Source organism: Sorex araneus, chromosome 1 (genome assembly GCF_027595985.1).
Source record: "Sorex araneus isolate mSorAra2 chromosome 1, mSorAra2.pri, whole genome shotgun sequence".
Lineage (NCBI taxonomy): Eukaryota > Metazoa > Chordata > Mammalia > Eulipotyphla > Soricidae > Sorex > Sorex araneus.
Genome location: NC_073302.1, coordinates 12,810,129 through 12,835,215, shown reverse-complemented (window position 1 = coordinate 12,835,215; position 25,087 = coordinate 12,810,129). Strand labels below are relative to the sequence as shown.

Sequence of the window (25,087 nt, the reverse complement as noted above, 5' to 3'; positions counted from 1 at the left end):
CTCTGCACTCAGGAATCACTCCTGGCGGTGCTCAGAGGACCATAAGGGATGCTGAGAATTGAACCCAGGTTGACCGTGTGCAAGGTAAATGCCCTACCCACTGTGCTATTGCTCCAACCCCCACAGTCATAGTTTTGGTCAGAGTCCCAGTCCCCATGGTTCCCTCATCCTAGTCTCTTCATAGACTCAAAGTCCTCTCTTTCTTACCTCTTCTTTCTCATCATGTTGTAGACTCATAGTCCTCTACTTCCAGCCATCATCATAATCTAGTCCTCCTTTGAGTCCCAAAGTCCCAAAGTCCCCGTTCTCCTCTAGTCTTCAACGTCTAGTCCCCTCTTACCCCTCACAGCATAGTTATATAGAAATCATGAAAGGTGGCGATACACAAAGGTGGGGTTGAACATTATCATAACAGCAAAGAGATGTAAAGCCAGTCCTTCAGGAGACTAACTCAAGAACAAAGTCTCATCTGAGGGTTCAACACTCCAGATTAGTAGGAGATCCACTCAACAGTGGAATTCCACCCAGGGTGTATTACTGTATCCTTGCCTCAGCTAGCTAGCGATCCATTTAAACAATCATAGTAAATCTTGTATCACTTGTATCACTTCTCTTCTTGTTGATCTTCGATTTGCTTGAGTGGGCACCAGTAACATCTCCATTTGACTCTGTCGCGTGCTAGTATAGCCCAATGATATCTGCTGGCTCCAGGGACAGGAAGTGCCTCAAACTGTTTATTCAGGGTTTTGATGAAGAAGTCTGACCATCTCGCAGCCACACGGTCTTTTGATGTCCCATGGAATACAGTCGGTAACAACTCTAGTCCAGCGGTCGTCCTTGAATTGCATTACATGTTTGGCCCATTTGATTTTTGATGTCTCGGCAAATGAGACAGCATGCCTGATTCTTGACCGTCTACAGATGTCGGAACTCTGGATTCTTTCCCTCACTTGAGTGAGACGTGATACGCCTAGCATAGCTCTTTCGATTCCTCTTTGGGATACCCAAATCGGTTTCTCATCCTGTTTGCATAGGGCCCAGGTCTCTGAGGCATATGTTAGTGCAGGAAAAATGGTGGAATCAGAAAGATGTGCCCAGAGTCGGAGATCCTTCATAAATCTACTTCCTATAATATTTCTAGTCATTTTGTATGAACATAGTAAGAGTAAGTAAGTAGGCTTAAAGGTTGGCTCTTCCTAGGGACATTTCACTATATATTCCAGGCCAGGTTAGTCTTTGCTAACCCCAGCAGGGTCCTTATTCAGTTACTTCTTTTGAAGTCATGACTAAATTTGTCCATGACCATGCTCTTAACTTATTATACTTATGGAGCTTTTGATGCCAGGGTAGCTTACAGCTTGCCCTTAGTCCATCCAGTTCCTTCACTGGGCCCCTGCTTTTGGAGCTCAAGGAGCTAAATGCAACTGAGGCTTAAGTCAAGTAAATATGGATGCCCAGGAGTAAATATTATTTTGAAGTCAATTAACTCCCATGTTACAAAGCATAGCACAACTGTCTTCATGTATCTATACAAAAAGGACATTGGCAAATAAACCATGCAAATGACATACAGGAACGAGAAAAGCAATATAGGGTTATTAGTGCCTGATGGAATTGGGTGTGCCTCAGGGCACTGTTGTGGGAGTAGCTCAATAGACCTTAAGCTCCCTGCAGGAGGAGCTAGGACAACTCAAAGTTATCCAACAAATATTCATTTGGCATATATTCTGAAATTGGTACATATATGAACATAAACACTTATTGTGATCAAATTATTATGGTTTTATTAAACTCATTGATTAGTTGCAAATTAAGTTTCACGTATAGATACAAGGTATTCATTTGCTCAGGCTGAGTGATAGTGCAGCATTTTTCCACAAGTGAGGCCCACAAAAGTTCAATTCCTGGCACCCCCTATGGTCCCCCATACTTCACCAGGAGTGATACCTGAGCACAGAGACAGGAGTAAGCCCTGAGAACCATTAGGTATGACTAAACCTCTAGCCCTGATAAAAAACAAACAAACAAAGAAACAAAAAACCTGTCCATTAGCCTAAATCTGCTTTTCTCAGAATCAATAAGGTTCTTACCTAGTTTTTAAAAAATGGCTTAGTAAATAATACGTTATTAGACACTGAAAGAAAGAGAGCTTGGAACTGTTTGCATTAGTTGTTGCTTTCTAAACAGATATTTATCTAGGAAAAAAAATCCATATCACGATGATCTATTTTTTAATAGATCATGCTGTTGATCTTGCTATTTTTCAATTCAATGGGTTAAGTGGGGTTTTTTTTTTTTTTCAAATTTTTCCCCTTCCCTTCCTATTGTTGTTGCTGATGACCTAGGGTTGTCCACATTTGGTTGTGATACTTGCCAGGATTTCACAACTTAATTGTAGTGCTCTCACTCATTTGGAAGTGCTGCAACTGATATCACACACACAGTTAGTACTCACATTGTGGTGGGCCCTAGGATCCCGAACAATAGTGCCAAGATTGCCCTAGTATATGGGACTGTGTTGAAGATGAAACTTTAGAACTAATGTCTGCAGGGCAGATGCTCTACCACTGAGCCATCCCTGAGTCCAACTAAAAAATTTTTTTTTCAGGAACCCAACATTCATTATTTAATAAGACAAAAAAGAATTATTTTGGTTTTTTTTGTTTGTTTGTTTTGGGGACCATACCCAGTGGTGCTCAGGGCATAGTCCTGGCTCTGTACTCATAAATCACTCCTGGTGATGTGGGACCATGTGAGGTATTGGCCACATGCAAGGCAAGTACTCTACCCGCTATACTATCACTCTGTACCCAGGTGAAGAGAATTGTTTTTATATGCACAAATAAAATTAGGACATCAATTGATTTTAAAAATACAATGAATACACTCAACTTAATTTTATTTTCAACAGCAATTAGTGCCTAACTATGCTACATCCTTTCTTGAATATATGGTTAAATTCTTTTTTATTGTAATTCAGTCCTAGAGACTAAATCCCTTGTAATGGCCATGACTACACTGAAGACTGAACAAACGCTCTCATTAAAACGTTGTCAACATATGATCCAACACCCATTTATGATGAAAACTCTCACCAAAATGGGGTTTGATGGAACTTTCTTCAAGATAGTCGAAGACATCTACCACAAACCCATGGCAAGCATTATCCTCAATGGAGAAACACTAAGGGCCTTCCCTCTAAGACCAAGGACAAGACAAGGATGCCCACTCTCACCACTTTTGTTCAATATATTACTGGAAGTACTTGCAATACCAATTAGACAAGCAAAAGACATTATGGGTAATCAGATAGGAAAGGAAGAAATCAAGCTCTCACTATTTGAAGATGACATGATTCTACACCTAGAGAATCCTAAAACCTCCACTAAGAAACACCTAGAAACAATAGACTTGTACAGCAAAGTCTCAGGCTATAAAATTAATACCCAAAATTCCATAGCCTTCCTATACACAAATAGAAAAAGAGAGTGAAGTGGCATTAAAAATAAATCCCATTCACAATTGTGCTCCAGAAAATCAAGTACCTCAGAATCAGCTTAACTAAGGAGGTAAAGGATCTCTACAAAGAAAAATATCTACAAAGAAAATTACAAAACGCTACTCAACGAAATAAAAGAGGACATGAGGAAATGAAAACATATCCCCTGATCATGGATAGGAAGACTTAACATTGTCACAATGGCAATACTCCCCAAAGCACTATACAGATTCAATGAGATCCCTATAAGGATACCCGTGAAATTCCTCAAAGAAATTGATCAAACACTCCTGAAATTCATATGGAACAATAAATGCCCACAAATAGCTAAAGCAATCCTGGGAAAAAGATGATGGGAGGCATCACCCTCCCCAATCTCAAACTCTACTACAAAGAAGTAATAATTAAAACAGCATGGTACTGGAACAAAGGCAGAGCCGCAGATCAATGGAACAGAGTGGAATATCCCTACACGCAACCCCAAATATATGATCATTTGATCTTTGATAAGGGAGCAAGAAATGTAAAGTGGAGCAAGGAAAGCCTCTTCAACAAATGATGCTGGCATAACTGGACAACCACATGCAGATAAATGGGCTTAGACCTGAACCTAACACCATGCACAAAAATCAGGTCAAAATGGATTAAAGACCTCAGCATCAGACCACAATCCATAAGATACATGGAAGACAAGTTCAGCAAAACCCTCCACAATACTGAAGCTAACGGTATCTGCAAAGATGACACGCCACTGACCAACCAAGTGGAATCAGAGATAAACAAATGGAACTGTGTTAAACTAAAAATCTTCTGCACCACTAAAGTTACAGTGACCAGAATACAAAGGCAATGTACAGAATGGGAAAGGATATTCACCCAATCCCCATTGGTAAGGAGTTAATATCAAGAGTATACAAGGTACTGGTTGACCTCTACAAGAAGAAGGCAGATTGGGGTGTGCGGGACAGAATGGGGAGGTGGGAGGGACGCTGGGGTCATCTTTGGAGGAGAATGGTCACCGGTGGAGGGATGGGTACTCGAGTAATGTATGACTGTAACACAAGCATGAAACTCTGTAACTGTACCCTCGCGGTGACTGATTAATTAAAAAATAGTAATAATAATAATAAAAAATAATTTTCAAAAGGAAACAAACAAACAAAAACTTCGTCAACATCATTCATAGTAACATGAATGGGACTAGAGGTATCATGCTGAGTGAAGTCAGTCAGAATGAAAGGGACAGAGACAGACTGATCTCTCTCATCTGTGGGACTTAAAGACACATAGCAATGTAGCAACAAATGTCCAAAAGCAGCATAATGGGAGAACTGATCCATGCAGTTGGGGAGGGGAAGGGGTGACAGGAGGGATGATGGGGTTCTTGGGGAGGGGGATGCATACACTGGTGATGTATGTGATACTGGAATTATGTGCATGAAAAACTATTAATAGCACGGAAAACCATGAGCTCTCAATCAATAAACAATAATTTTAACCTCTTGCACCATGCCATAGGCTATCACTCCAAGAGTTAGAAGACGTTAAAGGAATCTCAAAGTGCACACACTCATTCACTAACAATTGAGCACAACCTTGTCTCAGGTAAGGAACTCTTTCAAATATTTTTTGCGTAGTAGGTTTCTAGGTATGTTAGATATTATCAATCTTACCAGGTAGTTGTAGTGTGTAATACTGTCAACGTAAGGACTTTCAGGGGTGACGGTTATGCTCAGAGTTTTCCCCACAAACAAAGTCTTGTGACTGTCTGGCCAGCTGAGTGAAAGGAAACTGTGACTGTGGGATGAGTAAGCCACCGCTTCATAGTCCTTGCTGGCTTGGTATTTGGCTGGAAGGTCTGGGATAGCAGTTCTGACCTAAGGAAGATAAGAGACAAACACGTCAAGTGCTCTCTTCTTGGGGAGATACAGGAAGAAGGGAAGTAAAGATAATCTGTTTAAGAGTAAGGTCATGGTGAATTCTTGCAAATATAAGTGCCACTCTATACCCATCCTTTAACCCACACATATTTGGCCCATTGATGTTTTTCTTGAAGCTGAAGAATTGGATGCTATTTGCTGAAGATATTATTGTGGAGGTAACTTGGAAACAGTGAAATACAATGGGGAAAATACTCTGAGAGAGAAGAAACATCTATTTTAACCATTTTTTAGTATTAGAAATATATATATCCATTCTGGCAACTAATATTTTCTTGTTCCTACTTTGTCAGTGTGTATACTAATTGACAGACACAAAAGTGATGAGGATATATTTTTGAGAAATTTGAGGGCACTTGAAATTTCTAAGATCTGCATCAATGTTGATGCTCCTGAGGCTTGAGTCAAGGCTCAGTGAAAAAATATAAGCTTTGTCTGCGTGACACCAGTGTTAACTCCCTGGACTGAAAGGGCCGGTACTGACAAGGAAGAAAAAACAGACATCCACCATTGGCCCCAAAGTAAGGCATTAAGGACTGAAAAACAGGGAGAGTCGAAGGTAGAGTTTCAAAGACCTCTCAACAGTAGAGAACAGGACATTTGGAACCTGAAAACTACCTCAGATGACTGAATTTGAGGTAGCATGGGCGGGCAGTACGCAATGTCTATGGAGGGGATCTAGGACAGGGTCAGTTGAGATCAGCGGTGACAGAGAGTACACTCCAACTCTCTGGCACTTGTTGATAGAGAAGTAGGATGGTTGCAGACCGTTTGCTAAAACAAGGCACCCTGGAGGAGATCTAGACTGGAGGTGGAAGGAGGCGTGTAGTTTTATACAAACTGAGTCTTATGGGAGCCAGAATGTTAGTACAGCATGTGGGTTGCTTGGTTGGTATGCGACCAACCTGGGTTTACTCCCCAGCACCCCATTTGGTCCCTGAGCCCCACCAGGAATGCACCCTGACCACAGATCCAAGAGTAAGTACTGAGTACCTTACTCTTGGTACTTAGATGAGTGTGACTGAAAAATAAAGAAAATAAGTCCTATACTTTTGAAAAAATATGAGAAAAAGTGGGGCCAGAGAGATCGTACAATGGGTGAGGTAGCTGCCTTCACTGGCTGACCAGGGCTTATTTTTCTGGCACTACATATGATCCCCTGAGTCACTAAGAAGTGATCCCTGAGATCAGAGCCAGGTGTAAATTGCCAGGTATGGCCCCCCAAAATGAAAAGATAGGAAAATATTAATCCATAGAAATGTCTTGACTGCATAGAATAACTTTAATATTAGATTTAAGAGAAAACTGAATCACAGAAATATTTCAACTAAAATGTTTCATATAAGAAGAAAAGATAGGGCGAACATAACCTGAGAATCACCCCAAAATATCCAGTGAACAAGGGATTACTGATCAAAAGTGAAGGCTAGAAGAAAAGAGGAAAGAAGAAAAGTTTTAAAGTAAGGAACAAATAAAATTGTACTGAGAGTATAACAGAATACACGTGTGTCTATGTTTCATCCTGGTCCCCCAAATGTCACTAAGGGAGACCCCCAAGAACCAGTAGGTGTTTCCAAAAAGGACAAAAATGAATAACAAAGCTCAAAAGCAAGTGCAGTACAGAAGGCAATAAATAATAAATTTAAATTTGTCACTTTAAATAGTACAATGTTTAGAAAAAGACGTAAAAAGTTAACTCCTAGATACAAAACTAATAGGATCATGCCCTTCATGGAATGTTCATTATGTGAAATTGTACTCCTGTGATGATGGGTCAAATATTCCTGAGAAGTTCATGAGACATGAAATAAAACGTTCCCTTCTATCTAGCACACTAATTACTCCACAGGCTTAAATACATTTGAAGTACAACACATCATAATTCTGCTCACATGAAAATCCAGTGTTGCCGCATCAGAGGGAATGTTAATGATAAATGAGGCTACTCCATCAGAATTTGTGGTACTTTGCATTGTTCCCAGATTCAGGGATTTATCAAATATTCCTTCCAGTATTACTGCAACCCCTCCTGTAACGTGGCCAGGAGCATTCACCTGTACCTAATGGAATAATCCATTTCAATAGCTAGATAATACTATTAACTGTAACAATATAGCACATTGTACAATAGCTAGCATTGATTTTTAATAGATCAGTCTATATTTTATGGTAGAAAATAACACGCATATCCTTTATACAGTCATGATTTTTCTATTAAAATTTTTCCCATCTTTTATGAACTATGATTTATAGTACTATCAGTGATAGTTTCCTGCACACATTTTCCCAATATCACCCTCCATAGGTAAGTCTGCTCCCCCCAAGAATGTTCCAGGAACCCCTACACCTCCCCTCTATCTCCACAATTGATTCTTATACAGCAAACCTTAAATAAATTCCCTCTTTCACTACCAGGCACTAACTTGCTGGATTTAAGCTAGTAATCAGGTGCATTTCTACTATGCTTGTATTTTAAGAATTTCATATATATATAATAATTGCATTCAGTTCAAAGTCTAGTGACTGAATTGTTAGATTAGTGTTTGACATGGATTGTTAAATTATTGCCAGACCAGTAACTAGACAATTGTTTGTTGTTATCACTTTTGTTCTCCTCTTTGCATTATAGGCTTTATGATTGCCTTGTCTTACTCTTTGTCTCCACAATCTCTTCTTCTTTTTATTATGTACCCTGTAGTCCACAAAGGAGCAATAGCTTTCAGAGATTCTCTGCCCACCACAGACTCTACCATATTTGATTTTCTGGTCATCTCACCTTGATGGGAAATGGATTTCCAGGCTTCAGGAAAAGAGGAGTGGCAACCAAATCCAGAGTGTAGGGTGAGAAGCTGTATTTGATATCAGTTATTTTGTTTTCCTTGAAAGAACCTGGTAGAATAATATGCATTACTCTGAAAATATGGCACACACGATGTAACATCTCCATGTTCCTTGGTTCCCACTCTGTGAGAACCAAGAACGTATTTGATTAAGAATACGTCATTCATTTATTCTCTGGTCACTTAATAAAGAATTACAAATCTATATTTGGATGATTTCTCTGCTCATCCTGAAAGAACCTGACTCCTCCTTGAGTCAATAAAGTGTGGTTGTCAGGAGGTTGGCCAGACTTCCATTCATCACTTGCAATAACTGTGTTCTTGTCTAGATCATTTGAATTATCAGATCATTTATCTCATTTTCTCATTGAATAATTGAAATAGAAAATAGAAATAGTCTCATGTCCTAAAGTATAAAGTATACTTTCCTGTGGGAAGATTTATGCATGTATGTTCTCACAGCTTGTTATTATTTCCAAGGCCACAGTTAAAGCATTTCCACGCAGTGTAAAAGAGGGCAGCCTCAGTTTCCCCTTGCCAGTGAGAGAGAGTGTCACAGTTTTCTCTTGCCACTCTCCATCCACCTAACACATGCTTCATCATCCCCAGGGTTCTGACTTAACATTCCCGGAATTACCCAGGACCATAAAATTCTGCCCTGGAGTTTAGGCTAATAGGGAACTCACAATGACTGAGGCAAATGGCAAGAAAGCTAATCCAGTAAACTCTTTAATTAATAAGAAGCATAAAAATCCCAGTTTCCTTCTAAAAGGGTCTACAGGAAGAACCTTTATCTTCCTGTAACTTTACCTGTAACTTTTTTGCATCCTCTGTAATATTTATCAATTGAATACCAAAAGAAATTCAATTGACCAGAGAGCCTTTAGAAGGGGCTATACAAAACTCCCTTTTTAGTACAATACGAAATTCTTCCCTACTTGGGGAGCTCCTTTTCTTTTCTCTTCTCCATTCCAATAAAGTTTTCTACTTTCCAACTCTGAACATCTTTATTATTCAATATTTTCATTCTTGAAAATATTGACTAACCCGAGAATAGTGAAGGAACACGGAGACCTGCCATCACTGCTTCTGCCTCACCTGTGACAGCGTGATAAAAAAAAAAACTTGTGATAATTCATTAAAAAATTTAAAAGGACCTCCAAATGTCAGTGAAGTTTTCATAATTTTATTACTTTTTCTATAATTTACTATAATTGTGCAAGTAAAATTTCCTGGTAGCACCACCACTTATTCTTTATGATAAAAGGTTATCTTTTCCAGGCATAATTTGGTGGGTCACAATTAGAGACAGAAACTTTTATTTTAAATTTAAATATTTTTTTATTTTATAAGGTAGTTCACAATAACAAACACTCCATTTCCATGGAGCTCATGGATAGTATTTTGATAGAGCGACTGTGCTTGCCAAATACTGAATCAATATCAGTTACTGATTAAAATGTAAACTTTGAAATGTGAAAGAACTGTAAGATGACCCCTGGGGTCATATTATTGCCACTACCTATTATCAGAAATTGCACAAGTTTCTGCCGAAATTAATATGTTTGAAGGAGAGTTAGCCCCAAGGATAAGCACATTCACGTCAAAACCAGAAGTGATTTCTGGTGTGGGTTGCAATCAAGTTTGCAGAACCACAACACAACCATACCTGTGACCTAGGTCAGGGCAAAAGAAACGAAGAGAAATAAAGGGGGAAACAAGGAAAAGGAATTAGAAATGAATTTATACAGTACTGTTGGAACTTACCTGCACTTACGTCCACGAAAATATTAAGGTACTTGTTATTTAAATCTCCTGGACTTATATTTAATTTTTTAATTTCCTCTGTAGTATTAAAACTGATTTGTGCAACACCATCAACCAGCTGTTTTTTTTTTAAATAAAAGGGCAAAAAAGGAGAGTCAATAATTTATAGAACTCTGAGAAACAAACTCACAGAGAAACAAGTTCTCCTTTCATCAATCTGCAAATCCTTCACTTGAAAATAGCATTGTTTGGGGCAGGTATGGCTTTTGCCTTGCACATGGCCCACTAGGGTTCAACTTTCCACATTTCATATGGTCCCCCAGCATCGCCAGCAGTCACTCCTGAGTGCAGAGCCAGGAGTCACCTCGTAGCTTCGCAGAGTGTGGTCTATCCTCCCGGCACTTCCCCCAACTGCCTTCCCCCCCCCACCACCAAAAAAGAACATTGTAGATATTATTTGGATCATTCCATGTAAGCCTTCAGCTTCAGGTCATGTTCTTCCTTCCTAGGAAAGAAGATTTTGGTGGCACTGAAAATCTCTGATGTCTAATCATGTTAAAAATTTGAGGCTGTAATTGGGTACCACCATATCTGCTGGATCCAAATTTAAAGTGCATAATATCAGGTCCACAAAATGATGAGGCTTCTTTAGAAAGCAGGTTTTGAAAACTGAAATCATATATTTCCAAAGCCCAATGGCTTATTGGTTTGGCTTAGTTCTGTAAACCCTTAAAGAGGAAAGCCCACTTTTATTCTATACATTCTGGTTAGCTTGCCCCAATTCTCCATTTCTGTAAAGACTGATTTATCTCTTCTTACCTTTGTCGTTTGTATTTCTGCAAGCAACATTTCTTTTTCATCATCATGTAAATCTTCTTTTATTGCAAAAAAGACAAAAACATCCCCTTCAGGAATAATCCTATTGAAATATCTGTTAAAAAAATATGGTTAACTTCCTTTTGGGCTTTGTTATTTTTGGGGCATTTGGATCCTTGGGGAGAAATCACCAGCAGTTTTCAGGGTTATCTCCTGACTTATGCGCAGGGACCACACACAGTGCCTGGGAATTAAACAGAAGCCAGCTCTGTGCAAAGCAAGTGCCGTAATGCCTTACCATCTTTCCAGCCCTTAACTCCTTTTTAAATAGTAATTTTTTATTAAAATCTAACGTAATCACTAGACATTTGCTTCTCTCTGGAAACAGACTTGATGTTCAGAGTCTGTTTGTATTTCATTCAGAGTCCACCAGTGCTGAAGTAGCAATTTCTATTATTGACAAATGAGGAAGTTGAGTCTCATGATGACAGAAAGAACTTATTCCACTTCCATATATTTTAAGTTCATAATAAGTTGGCACAGAACTGTGTTTCGACCCACGTGTCTGTCTATAGAATCCTTAAACTTCTGCTGCCCATTTAATAAAAGAATTAATATCACATTGATCCCAAGGGTACTGGAGGCAAATTGTTTGTATGTTAGCTGTGTATTCCAAAAACGAATACAAAGCCCGAAAGTCTCTCAAAGCCTGCATTTGGTGGTCTCAAGCAGCTTCTCCCACCCTGGAAGACCGATGGCAATGGGTGGACAAAGGAGGAACCGAGGGCCAGGCTGGTTGGTATCAATTGCAGTTTACTCCAATCTCGTCTCATTCTCTCCTGATTCCCCTTCCCCAGGTCCTCCTTGATTCTCCCCTGGGATTCTCCTTAATTCCTCTCTTGGATTCTCCTTCATTCTCCCCTTGCCCAATCTCTTTTCCTCCACCTCTCTCTGCCCCTCTTTCAGCCTAGTTATCTCCCAAATCATAAGAGGGCTAGGGTAGCAATTACACATAGGTGTTGTCATAAAGTCAATAGATGTAAGATCCCTCCCTCAATGTTATACTGCAATTAGTCACATTTATACCTTTCCATTAAAAGAAAAACATGAACTCTCTCTTTTTAAATATAAAGCAGCAAACCGGTGTTCGTACCAGTTCATATGCAAGTATAATTTCTGATCTATTCAATAAATTCTAGAATCACTGTATCACTCTCGTGCCATTTATTAATATTAGCACTTGTAGCACTGTTGTCCCATGTTCATCTATTTGCTTGAGCTTTCACCAGTAATGTCTCCATTGTGAGACTTGTTACTGTTTTGGCATATTGAATAGGCCATGGGTAGCTTTCCAGGCTCTGCCGTGCGGTTGGGATACTCTTGATAGCTTGCCGGGCTCTCCGAGAGGGATGGAGGAATCGAACCTAGGTTGGCCGCATCCAAGGCAAACGCCCTACCCGCTCCTGCCAGTTATTAATATCAATTGCCACAAATAAAAGGAACTATATTTTTAACATCATATTTTACTACCTGAGTAATTGGAGTCACCTAAATAGTCAGTGTAATGTTCCATATTTTTGATTATTTATTACAAAGTTATAAAACACCTCTAAGTACCAAACCAAGTATACTTCTGATAAGTATTAAACTCACCTGCAGTAACTATGGCAGTTATTTTAAATTATATTATTTTAAATTTTGAATCAGTCTTTTTCAACACAAAACCCGCTGGAAATCATAATTGACTCACTCCCAAAATTAAATACTTTTGCGTACTTGATGAATTAGAAAATAAAATTTTCTTACCTAACTTTTATATTAATCTTGAAGTCCTCTAGATTTTTATAGCTGATAACATTGTTTTCTGGTTCTATTAAGACATGCTTTCGTCTTTCTAAAACTAAATATAAGAAAGAAATAATACATTTATTAGTATAAGTGCTATTAAAGGAGAAATTTTTTCTTCAAGGGGATGATAAATATCAATAACATTAATGTCCTTCCCCTTGTCATACCCACTGTTCACACACAGGGAGCCTCTTTATCACCTCACAGAGACGAACCTCATCTTTCCTCTAGCAATGCTATCTTCACTGAAGCGCATGTGCTACTATCAGAAGTCTGATAAGACCAAGGTTCAGTTTTGCTTATTGTGTAAAGGTCTGTTCCTATGACTTTTATAGAGGGTTTGATGATCTCCCAGGTATTCATGAAATTGAAAAGAAGTTGATTCATTAGTATCCATGGTGTTTAGCGATTCTCTTTCACTCTATCCAAGATCCAAACAACAATCTCATACTCTCACCACAGCAAGACATTAGTATTTGTAGAGCATCAATTAATTTTTTTTTTTTTGCTTTTTGGGTCACACCTAGTGATGCACAGGGGTCACTCCTGGCTCTCCACTCAGGAATCACCCCTGTTGGTGCTCAGGGGACGATATGGGATGCTGGGAATTGAACCCGGGTGGGCTGTATGCTAGGCAAATGCCCTACCCGTTGTGCTATTGCTCCAGCCCCCCGTAAATTAATTTTTAAATGAGAACTAAACCAAGGGAGTGAAGGCAAATTTGGTACCAAGGTGAGCAGAGCAGGTGGCAAAAGGCAAAGCAAGTATATCTTCAGGCTGCTTCTCTCTAAAGATAAGTAGAGAAAGAAGCTTATGATTTGACTGGACTCCAAGACACTTAATTAGTAACTCCAAATATCGACTTCAATCATGTCAGGGGGTATTCTGTTGCAAGTCTTTTTCCAGACATTACCATCCATCTTAATCTCAAATTGCGTAGTTCCTGTTGTTGTGAAATTCTCCCTGTGCTTAGCATTAATTGTCCATAAACCAAGCCTGTGGAAAAAAAAACATTCAAAATATGTAGGTCCCATCAAATCATATATCTAATTCACCCATTGATTATGTCTACTCTTCAAATGGGCTCTTAGTAAGGGTTAAGCACTGTGCTCATTGATTTGTGTGTTAAGTCATTCAATCCCCACATAAGTATTCAAGAATACATTATATTATTGGGTTGGGTTATCCAATTACTTTATTGGAGAGAGCAGACGCGGTTGGGCTACACTAGCACGCAACAGGGATGAAGGGAGACATTACTGGTGCCCACTTGAACAAATCGATATACAAAGGGATGACAAGTGATACAAGTGATTACATTATTATCTCGATTTTATCATCAGAAAAAATCTCTTCCAGAGAGATTAATTAGCATGCCCAGGAACAAAATGGAGACTTGGACTTTTATTGATCTTTCTGGCTCTTAAAATCCTTGGCCAAAATTCTGTGCTAGTGGACAATGACCACAGTGGATAACCTAATATACTATGTCTGCTGGATTTTTAAATTATAGATAAAAACATGCATTTTAAGAAGAGTTGTATGCATACTGCAACTTCTTTATTTCTGTACACTGTCTGGTATACCATAGTATATATTTAGCTGGAAAATATTTAAATTTAAAGGCAGTGGTCAACCAACCAATATGAAGTTCTATCATATTATTAGATAACACAGAATATAGCATAGGACAGAAATATGGATTATGTGTTTAGGACCACTTGATAAGATGAAGCTCGAAATGATCAAATGCAGTTTTGAAGACAACTCAAAGCTAGTGTGAATTTTTTTTCAGTGTCAGGAATGAAATATGAGACTTCACACATGCAAAGCATTGACTCTATCCATGAGCCATATCTCCAGCCCCCAAAATAATTTTAGAGGGGCTATATGGAGAAAGGAAAGAGCGAAGGAGCATCTAGTCATCAGGTAGATCTGGGTTCTTATTTCAACTAACTTTTTTAGATCTGCATTGCCTGAAAAGGGCTATACATTTCTCTAATACTTAATATTCTTAACTGGAAAAGAGAAAAATTAATGAGCTGAGTTCTTGGCACACAAGAATTCATAAATGTTCATTTTCTCTATATGTGGAAGAGTTTCAAAACACTGTGCAATATGAAATTATCCATGTATATCTCAGAATGTCCTAGGAATTATTGTTTGATGCAATTTGAATGTTTTTGCAGACTCTGAAATACATACTAGTAGACTTAGTGCATTTGCAACATTTTTCTATTCTATGAAACTCTTAGAAACTTGGGGGCAGTGTCTGTCTCACAGTGTCCCGGGCCTGTCTTTTTCTCTGAATCAGACAGAGCAGACTGGCTTGGTGCTGGTGCTGGCCATGTTGTCAGGCCCTGTCCTTGCTGCAGAGAAGCCCATGCCGATGTCCCTATAGGAAGAGGACAAAGGACACTCACTGGCTCTGAGAAATAGTAGGAAACAAACTTTCTTTACATCAGTTATTTTTTGTCATATATAAATGTCTCCAAAAATCCATGCCATAACTCCTGCCACATCTACTGATTATAAACAAAATAATTTCAACAACAAATATTTTTAAATACTTAGCATCTGATGGAATGTTGAAATCAGGGAAAGTTACAATTCCAGGATTTGTAGTACTTCCTACCATGTCAGTTTCTTTCCCTTTTGGGTCCTACAAGTAAGAAGAAAAAAGTGAGTTTTATTTTTCAGACAACCTATAAAACATGAATTCATATATACAAAATAGCATGTGATGGATTGTCTCAATAGATATATATTGTCTAAGAAACTATGTTGAAACTAGGTACAGCAACATTGGCCAGGTATAGAGTCTGAGACTGTCAGCCATTCAAGTTAGTTAGCAAATATTAATAACACATAACAGAGTAAGGCGATTAGAAAGGCTTATATTTAGAATAATCATAAACAGAATGATGAATGGGTGTTAAACTCACTTTCCTTCTCCCTGAGTGAGACTTCTAGGATAATTTTCAGGCAAAGTCTCCATGCTATACTCAAAAGGTTTTCTTGATTTCCTGTCATATTCAGGATCAACTCACAATACATCAGGAAATGTCATAGCAATGTCCTCTGACCTCTTCAATATCTCCTCTCCATGGAGACTCCTAACAAGGATCCACAAGGCTGTGTGGAGCCATTTACCTTTCCATCAAGACTACCTGAACCCAAACCTGTCTGTCCCAGACAGTGTCTCTTGATGCAAAGTAACATATCAAAGTTTTGACTCTATCATTCTGGAGTGTTTCTGAGACATTTCTTTGTGATCAAGCCATTATTTGGTCCAGTCCTATACCTTGATTTTTCATGTCTTCAAACCTCTGCTTCTTCTCAGATGCCAAGACATAGTCCAGCTTCTACCTGTCAATCTTCCCAGTGGTATTCTAAAAGACCAAGATCAGAATCTGCCTTCATTCTTCAGCACTTTCTTCCAGAATAATTAGTAGCTATCTTTTCTTAGATCTGTTCTTCGATTGGTCCTGTATTTTCTTTACGTGGTTTATTATATTCAACTGAAAAATCAGTTATTATCTGTATGATCATGGTAGTGACTCAAGTTTTCTAAACTTCCACTTTCTCATGTAGAAGGAGAGGTGAAAATCATTGTAAGGTTGTCATGACAATGCATGTCATGGTCATCTTACATAACACACACACACTTGCTTTACCTGTCCATGATTCACAGTTACCAAGAGGACACACACATTTAACAGAATTGCATAGAGTCTTCTACTTTGTTCCACTTCTGAGATACCTTTATTCCCAGAAGTGGAATTACTGTGTGAAATGAGAACTCAATTTCTAGTTTCTTGAGGAATGTCCATATTGTTTTCCAAAAAGTTAGACCAGTCGACATTCTCACCAACAATGAAAGAGTTCCTTTCTCCACATGCATGTCAGCTCTGGTTGTCTTGTTCTTTTTTATGTGTGCCAGTCTCTGTGAGTTGATATCTCATTGTTGTTTTTATTTGCATCTCCCTGTAGATAAAATGTAGAGCATTTTATCATCTGCCTTTTGGCCATTTGTAATTCTTCTTTGAGGTAATTCTTCTTTGAGGTTCATTTTTTTCTCTCCATTTTTTGATGGGGTGGGATGCTTTTTTTTTTAGGAATTTCTACCAGTGACAGATATATCTTGGATATACACCCCTATTTGATGGTTATTGGGTGACTAATGTTTCCCATTCAGAGGTCTGTCTCTGTATTTTGGTCACCATTTCTTTTGAGATGCAGAAGCTTCTTAGTTTAATGGAGTTTCATTTGTTTATCTTCGCTTTCACTTGCATGGTAGCTGCTGTTTCATCTTTGAAGATGCCTTTAGCTTCAATGTCAAGGAGGGTTCTACCTACATTTTCCTCCATGGAGCTTATGGATTCAGGTCTAATATTTAGATACAACTGAAACTCAACCATGAACAGCTTTGGAACCATGTATCTCACAATGATTCAATAAAAAAAATAATTTATTTTAAAAAAAGGTTGCCAATTGGATAAGATAATACTAAAATTGGGGGCAGAGGTATAGAGCAGCAAGTAAGGTGTTTGCCTTGCACCCAAATAACCTGGGCTTGATCCCATGGCATCAGGAGTGATCCCAGAGCACAGAGCCAGGAATAAGCCCTGAGCACAGCCAAGTATGGTCCCCAAACCAAAATAAATACACAAACATTTAAATTGGTACCTTGTACACATAATTGATGTACTATTGTAGCTTTGAAATAAGTTTTGTCACATTTGACCAGAGATAAAAGAATGAAAACTCTTTATTAATATGATAAAAAAATCCAAGTGAAATTTTTTTATTTAAAATTAAAAATACTAAATATTCAGTCATGTTAATTACAACGTAACTTGTGATTACATTTCAGGCATTCTATATTCCAACACCAATCCCACCGCCAGTGCTGACTTCCCTCTGCCAATGTCCCCAAGTTTCCACCAGCCTACCTCCTTGACAGGCACTGTCTTGTTTGTTTGTTTGTTTGGGGCTATACCCAGTGGTGCTCAGGATGTACTCTTGTGTCTGTGCTCAGGATCATTCCTGGAAGCCTGAGGAACACTATGTGGTGCTGGGGATAGAACCCAGGTGGCTTCACACAAGGAGAATGCCCTATCCACTATACTATTGTTCCGGACAGGCACATTTTTTTTTACTTGGTTGCTGTAGTCCCAATCTCTTACTTGCAGTATGTTTGGCTCTGTAGCATATATGTGTTTATATATACATATGTACTAAAACTATGATTCAGCTTATCATAAATTATTTTTGTATTTAAGCCAGTTATAGCACAGCAGGTAGGGTGTTTGCCTTGCATGCAGCTGACCCGGGTTTGATTGTTCCGTCCCTCTTACAATGGAGACGTTACTGGTGCCTGCTCGAGCAAATCGATGAAAAAAGGGAGGACAGTGCGAAAGTGCTACATCAAGGTTAAATTTTGATTTTAACCACAGGCAGTTCATTGCAACTTGGATGAAACTAGGGTTTCTTGATCAGGAAAGTAAGTCAGAAGGAGCAGAATAAATACTGGATGATACCTCTTTTGTGGTATATAAAGAAGCAGGACAGGGGACCCTCAAGTATCAGATGATGGTAGACCCTTACCCCTGATGACAAAACTAAAAATGTCAAGTAAGTGGGGAGACATACTAGGGAGAGACAGATAAAATGGACTGAACGTAACATAATGACTCTGGTAGTGATTAGGTAAGATACTTATCCATTAAAACCATTAGTGTTGACACTGTTGCAATATGTGACCCAAGTATAGTAATAAAGTATTTTTTTAAGTTTGCCAATAGTGTAATGTGCAGTCCAGGAGGGAGTGTGTGTGTCTGTGTATGTGTGTGTATGTGTGTATGTGTGTGTGTTGGGGTGAGGGGTAGTGTAGATCTTGAAACCTTGGTGGAAGGATACTGTCACTCTGGCTATAGACTTGGAACATTTGTATGCCTGAAACTAAGTTATTAACAGTATTATATATCCTGGGTCCCAAATAAAATCTCAAAAGAAGAAAAATTTAAAATTAATGCCATACTCACTATAAAAGTTAACATAACTTCTCTTTGAGCTGGTTTTAGATCTTCGTCAAATGTATAAGCTCTAACTTTTACTGAAAAAGAAAAGTCACAATAGAAAACTTTTTTAAAGTGAAAGTAAAGTGAAATTTACCAGTTACACAGGCAGGGTAGAGGGCTTGGGAGGTGGGGGGAAGAGGGGGAGGTATACTGTGATTCTTGGTGGTGGAATATGTGCACTGGTGAAGGGATGGATGTTCGAGCACTGTATAACTGAGACTTAAACCTGAAAGCTTTGTAACTTTCCACATGGTGATTCAATAAAAGAATAAATTAATTAAAAAAAAGAAAAATTTTTAAAAACATTTAAAAAAGTTTTTAAAACATTTTGGAAAAAGAAATGGACACGATCCTAAAGTTTTTTATATTTTAAACTGATATGTTTCTCATATTTTGCTTTTATCATTTATAACTTAACCTTTGGTTTATCAATTCTTAACCATTCTATATGGTATAAGTTGAGAATTAACTTCATTGATGGGGGCAGGGGAGAATACAAAAATAAGTCATTGTCTTGATTTATCCATTGATCAACTATCTTTCTCCCACCACCATACCCCAGATTAAAATTTACTCTTAAACCTTAAAAGTCTCCAATAAAATAATTATTCACTTTATCCCTGTTATCCCGATGTTCATCGATTTGCTTGAGCGGGCATCAGTAACGTCACCATTGTGAGAATTGTTGTTACTGTTTTTGGCATATAGAATATGCCACAGGGAGCTTGCCAGGCTCTGCCGTGCAGGCGGGATACTTTCAGTAGCTTGCCGCGCTCTTCGAGAGAGATGGAGGAATCAAACCAGGGTCGGCGGTGTGCAAGGCAAACGCCCTGCCTGCTGTTCTATTGCTCCAGCATTAAAAACAATAAACAAAGCAAAATAATAGGTTGGAAAAATCAGCGCACAAAATACGTAGCATTCTATATGCAAATAAAGTACTTGAAAAGAAACAAACAACAACAAAATCAGCTTAATGGTGGTGAAGAATCAAGTACTTAAGAATCAATTTACAAAAAAAGTGACACTCTGATACTGATGAGAGGCATTTGAGGCCACTGAACATGGCCAGAGTAACCTGCATGGCAGCGTCCAAGCACCCACATCCCTGGACACTAGCACTGTACCACTCGCCTGACTATCACCTGGAGTGGACCCAGCACCCCTAAGCACTGCATAGGAGCCCCGACCCCTGAAGAAGATACAAGACTTATACATAAACAGCTTTAGACACATTTAAAAGACATAGCAGAGAACACATGGAAAAGGAAGAGAATTCCCATGTTTTTGTATTGGAACAGTTAACAAAATTAAAACGACTATTCTTCCCAAAGCATTATACAAAGTCTGTGCAATCCCTATCAAAACGGAGGATATAGTGAAAGAGGAAACTTTAACCAGTGTTGGTGGGAATGTTGTGATCAGGTTGTTTCTATGAAAAACAGTTTAGAGACTTCTCATGAAATTAAAAAGAAAACTCTCATATAACCCAGTGATTCCACTCTTTGGCTCCTATCCCAAGAACACATAAACGTTATATGAATACTTTTGCCCAAAGCAGCAATATTTAAGATAGCTGAGATTCAGAAAGAACCCAAATATCCAGCAACAGTCAATGATTTAAAATGTGGTAGCAGTAAACTATTCAGCTATAAGAAAAGATTGCATCATGAAATTTTCTGCTATGTGGATGGACCTAGAGAGTATCCTACTGAACAAAGTCTGAGAGAACGGGACTGACACAGAATGATCTCTCTCATGTGTGGAATATAAGGAGTGACAATAGTATAGCAAGTATCCAGCGAGTAACAGAAACTCAGAACTGGTCTTCAGGGGGAATTGGGTGGGGAAGGTGGGGAAGGGAGAATGCTTGGACAACAGAGGAGGGAGCAGACACTCAGGGGTAGGGGTGATGTTTATATACAATCATCATCATTAACAATATTGTAAGCCCCCATGCCTAAAATAAAATTTAGGAAAAAATTTTGTGGGTTTTCTATAGCAACACACTTTCTGTAATCTCCTGGCACAATGAGGAATAATTCCAGAGCACAAAGTGAGGAGTGAGGCCTGAGCCCTTCTGAGTGTGGCCCAAAGAACAGCAATAAGTTGTGGCATTTATATGTGATAAAAGGTTGGAGTGATAACCTAGCGGCTTGGGCGTTTGCCTTGCACGAGGCCAACCTGAGTTCGATTCCTCCACCTCTCTTGGAGAGTCCAGCAAGCCACCGAGAGTATCTCACCCACAGGCAGAGCCTGGCAAGCTCCCCGTGGCGTATTGGATATGCCACCAACAGTAACAAGTCTCACAATAGAGATGTTATTGGTGCCCGCTTGAGCAACTCGATGAGCAGCGGGATGACAGTGATACAGTGAAATTCTCTCTGTAGCACTGTTGCACTGTTGTCCCATTGCTCATTGATTTGTTTGAGTGGGGACCAGTAACGTCTCTATTGTGAGACTTCTTGTAACTTGTTGGCATATGTAATACACCATAAATAGCTTGCCAGGCTCTGCCATGTGGGCTGGATACTCTCAGTAGCTTGTCGGGTTCTCTGAAAGGGACGGAAGAATCAAACCCTGGTCGGCCACGTGTAAGGCAAATGCCCTAGCCGCTGTGCTATCACTCCAGTTCTTAAATTCTCTCAACTATAATGAAACATGAAATTTTTCTTTATTTACAGAATGATTGGAAGTAGAGTCTCATATTCAATAAGTCATAGGGAGAAGGACAATGATAAATCATTTTATTTACAATGTTTTGTAAGGAAGAGAAGCAATGGAATAGAGAGTACATTCTAATTACAAACTCTTAAGTTCAACTACGGAACTGAAATTACCAATCAGTTGTGAGGAAAGGCTTGGATGGAAGGAAGAAATGGTCCACAAGTCACATTAGGTCACTGGTGGTGGTGGCACGGTGGGGGGGAGGTGTGTGGGGGAGAGGTCATGTCTTTGGCACTTTGGTGCTGGTAGAGGTGCAATAACTCTGCCACCAAAATCATAGATATTTGCGCTTATTATAATTATATTACCCCAAGTATAATTTTTTAAAAATCCCATCTCATACCTGATGTTTCATCTGGAGTGTAAATAGATTTATCTGTCTGAATAAAGATGAATCCATTGTCATAACGCAGTGGAATTTTTGTTGTTTTTGAAAAATGAGCACATACAACTTCTAAGTACACATATGAAATTGCATTTGGTTCTCCAGGCAAATCTTTTCGTTCTATCTGTTAAAATATCAATATTTTAATATTAATTGTAGAAATATAATATATGTGGCCCTTTTCAGACATATTGATAAGGTCAGAAAACTGTACTACTAGGTTCATGGATATTTTTTCGTATTCCTTGAACATATGGTTCACATATTTGTCTGAGAAAAAGTTCACTTGCTTTGATATATATTTTAGCAAAATAATTATTTTTGAGAATCAGGTATATTTTCTAAAATATAAGCATAATTTAGTAAAACATATGTTCAGAATGGAATGTTCTCCATTCTATAAATATTTTGGAACAAGTGATACACCAATATATATCTCTCTCCAGATGTATTTTCCTTCTAATATTAGTTAAAATTTCATTATATAAATAATCTTTCCCTAAAATTCATCATGTAACTTTGAGACAGTTTCAAAACTGGTTTTGTTTTCAAGTCGCCAAATCTTTTCTCATCAATAATTTTTATCTGACACATTCTGACTTGTGTATATTCACATTAACCACAAATCAAAAGCAAGTTTCCTAACATTTTATTCTGACCTGAATATACAAACATGGGATTTTTCAACTCATCAACGATTGCACACACTTTTGTACTGTGTATCATATCTTTATCTATATGTACAACAGATGAGTGCATTAGTGATGCATGTGCTTTACAAGGAGAAATTAGACATGATGAGAAAATATACATACGATTAAGCTTGCAGAGTCTTGGAATTTATTTTCTGGAGATAAATTAACTTGCCCAAGGGAATATATGAAATTTTTGTCAGGATAACTTTTAATAGCAACAGACACAGAAAACGGTTCTGTATATCCATGAGCTTGAATCACTACTTTCTCAGAGGCACCAACACAGAAAGCTTTAGGTGCGAAGACAACATACCTGTTGAAAGAGCAAAATTATAGACATTTTTTTTAAGTCTCCAAACTTCCTTTCTTTTTCTTAATATTTTTAAATTTTTTACTAGTGAATTACCGTGGCGTACAGTTACAGATTTGCAAACTTTCATGCTTGCATTTCAGTCATACAATGATCGAGTACTTATCCCTCTATCAGTGCCCATTCTCCACCACCAATGATTCCAGTATCCCTCCCACCACCCCCACTCCTTATCCCCCACCCCACTCTGCCTCTGTGGCAGGGAATTCCCTTCTGTTCTCTCTTTCCTTTTGGGTGTTGTAGTTTGCACTGGAGGCATTGAGTGCCATTGTGTTTGATCTATAGTCTACCTTCGGTTCGCATATATAGAGATATTCTTTTAATAAAAAACAATATTTATTTTTTTACCTAAGAGAAGCAAGACACTTAATCAATGGTTCATGTACTTAGCAGTACATATTTTATTTCTCAAAATGTAACTTTTCTATGTTAAAACTAGGAGACTCCAGAGAGCATCCTAAGATGCTTTTATATAGAAGCAGATAAAAGGCATTTGGCTCCCTATCTCCAGGGGAATGTTTAATAGAGTCCCCTAAAGATGCTGCAGATAGGGATTATGATCTGGGCGGCTCATGAGCATGAGTTCATAATGACACAGAAATGCCTCTGGACCTTGCACCAGGACGATTTCACCTGGGTGCCTCAGATGGGAGCAGGCATTGGCCCTCCACCTGTCCCCTTTGAGTCCCGGCAGCCACAAACTTCCAGAACCCAATGAAAAAATCCCGGTACATGGGACCAGTGACTGCTAACTTCAGGTCTCAAGGGACCGGGAACAGGCCACTCCTTCCCATCTCCATGAAACATTTAAAATCAAAATACTAATCAGCAAGTTATACCTCTAGAATACCTGGATACCTGAATATTAGGACACAAATCATGCCAGGCCAGTAACAGCATTGATCAATATATACAAGTGGACATTTTCATAAGTAGGATGTTAGGAGGTTAATTTTTAGAAGTAGGAAGTTAACATTTTAGGGCACGAACTAAATTTGGCTTCCTCTGTAACTACTACACAAACATTTGCAAATGAAATATGGAATCCTTCACTTACGTTTGCTCCTGTCCCCAACTTCTTCCCAAGTAGAAAAATATACATATTATGCTTAAGATATCCATGGCTGGAATAGTATCAAATTGTGCTTGTAAGGTGTCTCTTTTTGTGAGCTCTACTTAAACGTTTTATTTAAATGAGTGTTCAGGTTAATAATTAATGTCTGAGAGTTTGTAAACTTAAGTAAGAAACCCAATTGTTTACGGGATAACCTCTTAGTGTCTATCAGCAATTTTGGAATCTGAAGCGAGTGCTGTTTGCTCATCTGTTTGTTTGTGATGAATGTGTTTGACTATGATGAATCAAACAGAAATGACACCCAAATAAAAGTCTCTTAGAAAATGTTTCAAAACTGGACACAGGCACAAAGTTCTTAAAGGCTGTCTTAGCTTCCACAATTTCTGGGAGTGGACTATGAAGTGAATGCCCCGAACCATTGCCTTTACTGGTTCCAGTGCATCGATCCTACAGATGTAGGGGCTGATGGCTAGTTTCCTTATTGCTTTGTTTTTCTCATTAAGTCATCTTGGCTGCTGGAGATAGCCCAGAGAAGCCTGGGAAGTCTTGTCCTCACACTATAATTTGGCCTCAGTGAACAGTTAACCTACTCTGGGAGACATACCAGTTAGGTTACAAATCTCAAGGTGGAACAACCTTGCGCCATCATTCAATCTATTGAGCCCCCTCAACAGGGGCACCTGAGTTGTTTGTTTGTTTTTACCTTCCTTTCTGCCCTGTTTGCTCTCTACACTGCTTCCAAATCTCGCTTGAGAGACATGTCACTTAAACTGCTTGTAAGAGGCTGTCTTAGGTTTTGTCTCTTGGATACTATTACATGTAATAATCAAGGGAGGAGATTGTCAACCAGGACCGCCTGTGGTGAGTCTCTGAAGCTTCCCTGATATAGGTGGGGTTTAAATTTGGATCCACCAGGCCTTTATCAGATCCACTTGAAACACACCTGAAATCGCAAGGCAGTCTTCCAAATGCTGAGGTGTAACCAGGAACTCTAGGACCAACAATAACGCATCAGTGTTCAGAACGTGGGCACAAGAGCTGAAGC

General features: G+C 38.7%; 1 protein-coding gene across 1 annotated transcript in view; it reads right to left on the bottom strand.

Moving 5' to 3' along the window:
* The window catches only part of LOC129407109 (complement C5-like), a 37,291-nt gene extending 13,177 nt beyond the window's left edge, over positions 1 to 24,114 (bottom strand). Inside the window, exons 1-12 of the mRNA XM_055147317.1 lie at positions 24,025 to 24,114; positions 22,718 to 22,910; positions 21,861 to 22,026; positions 18,758 to 18,828; positions 15,281 to 15,372; positions 13,624 to 13,706; positions 12,669 to 12,762; positions 10,866 to 10,977; positions 10,047 to 10,164; positions 8,216 to 8,328; positions 7,332 to 7,499; positions 5,173 to 5,376 (exon numbers count right to left, since the gene is read on the bottom strand). Of these exons, the coding sequence (XP_055003292.1) occupies positions 5,173 to 5,376; positions 7,332 to 7,499; positions 8,216 to 8,328; positions 10,047 to 10,164; positions 10,866 to 10,977; positions 12,669 to 12,762; positions 13,624 to 13,706; positions 15,281 to 15,372; positions 18,758 to 18,828; positions 21,861 to 22,026; positions 22,718 to 22,910; positions 24,025 to 24,089 (1,479 nt within the window). The 5' untranslated portion in view covers positions 24,090 to 24,114. The remainder of the gene's footprint in view (positions 1 to 5,172; positions 5,377 to 7,331; positions 7,500 to 8,215; positions 8,329 to 10,046; positions 10,165 to 10,865; positions 10,978 to 12,668; positions 12,763 to 13,623; positions 13,707 to 15,280; positions 15,373 to 18,757; positions 18,829 to 21,860; positions 22,027 to 22,717; positions 22,911 to 24,024) is intronic.
* Between the last annotated feature and the right edge of the window lie 973 nt (positions 24,115 to 25,087).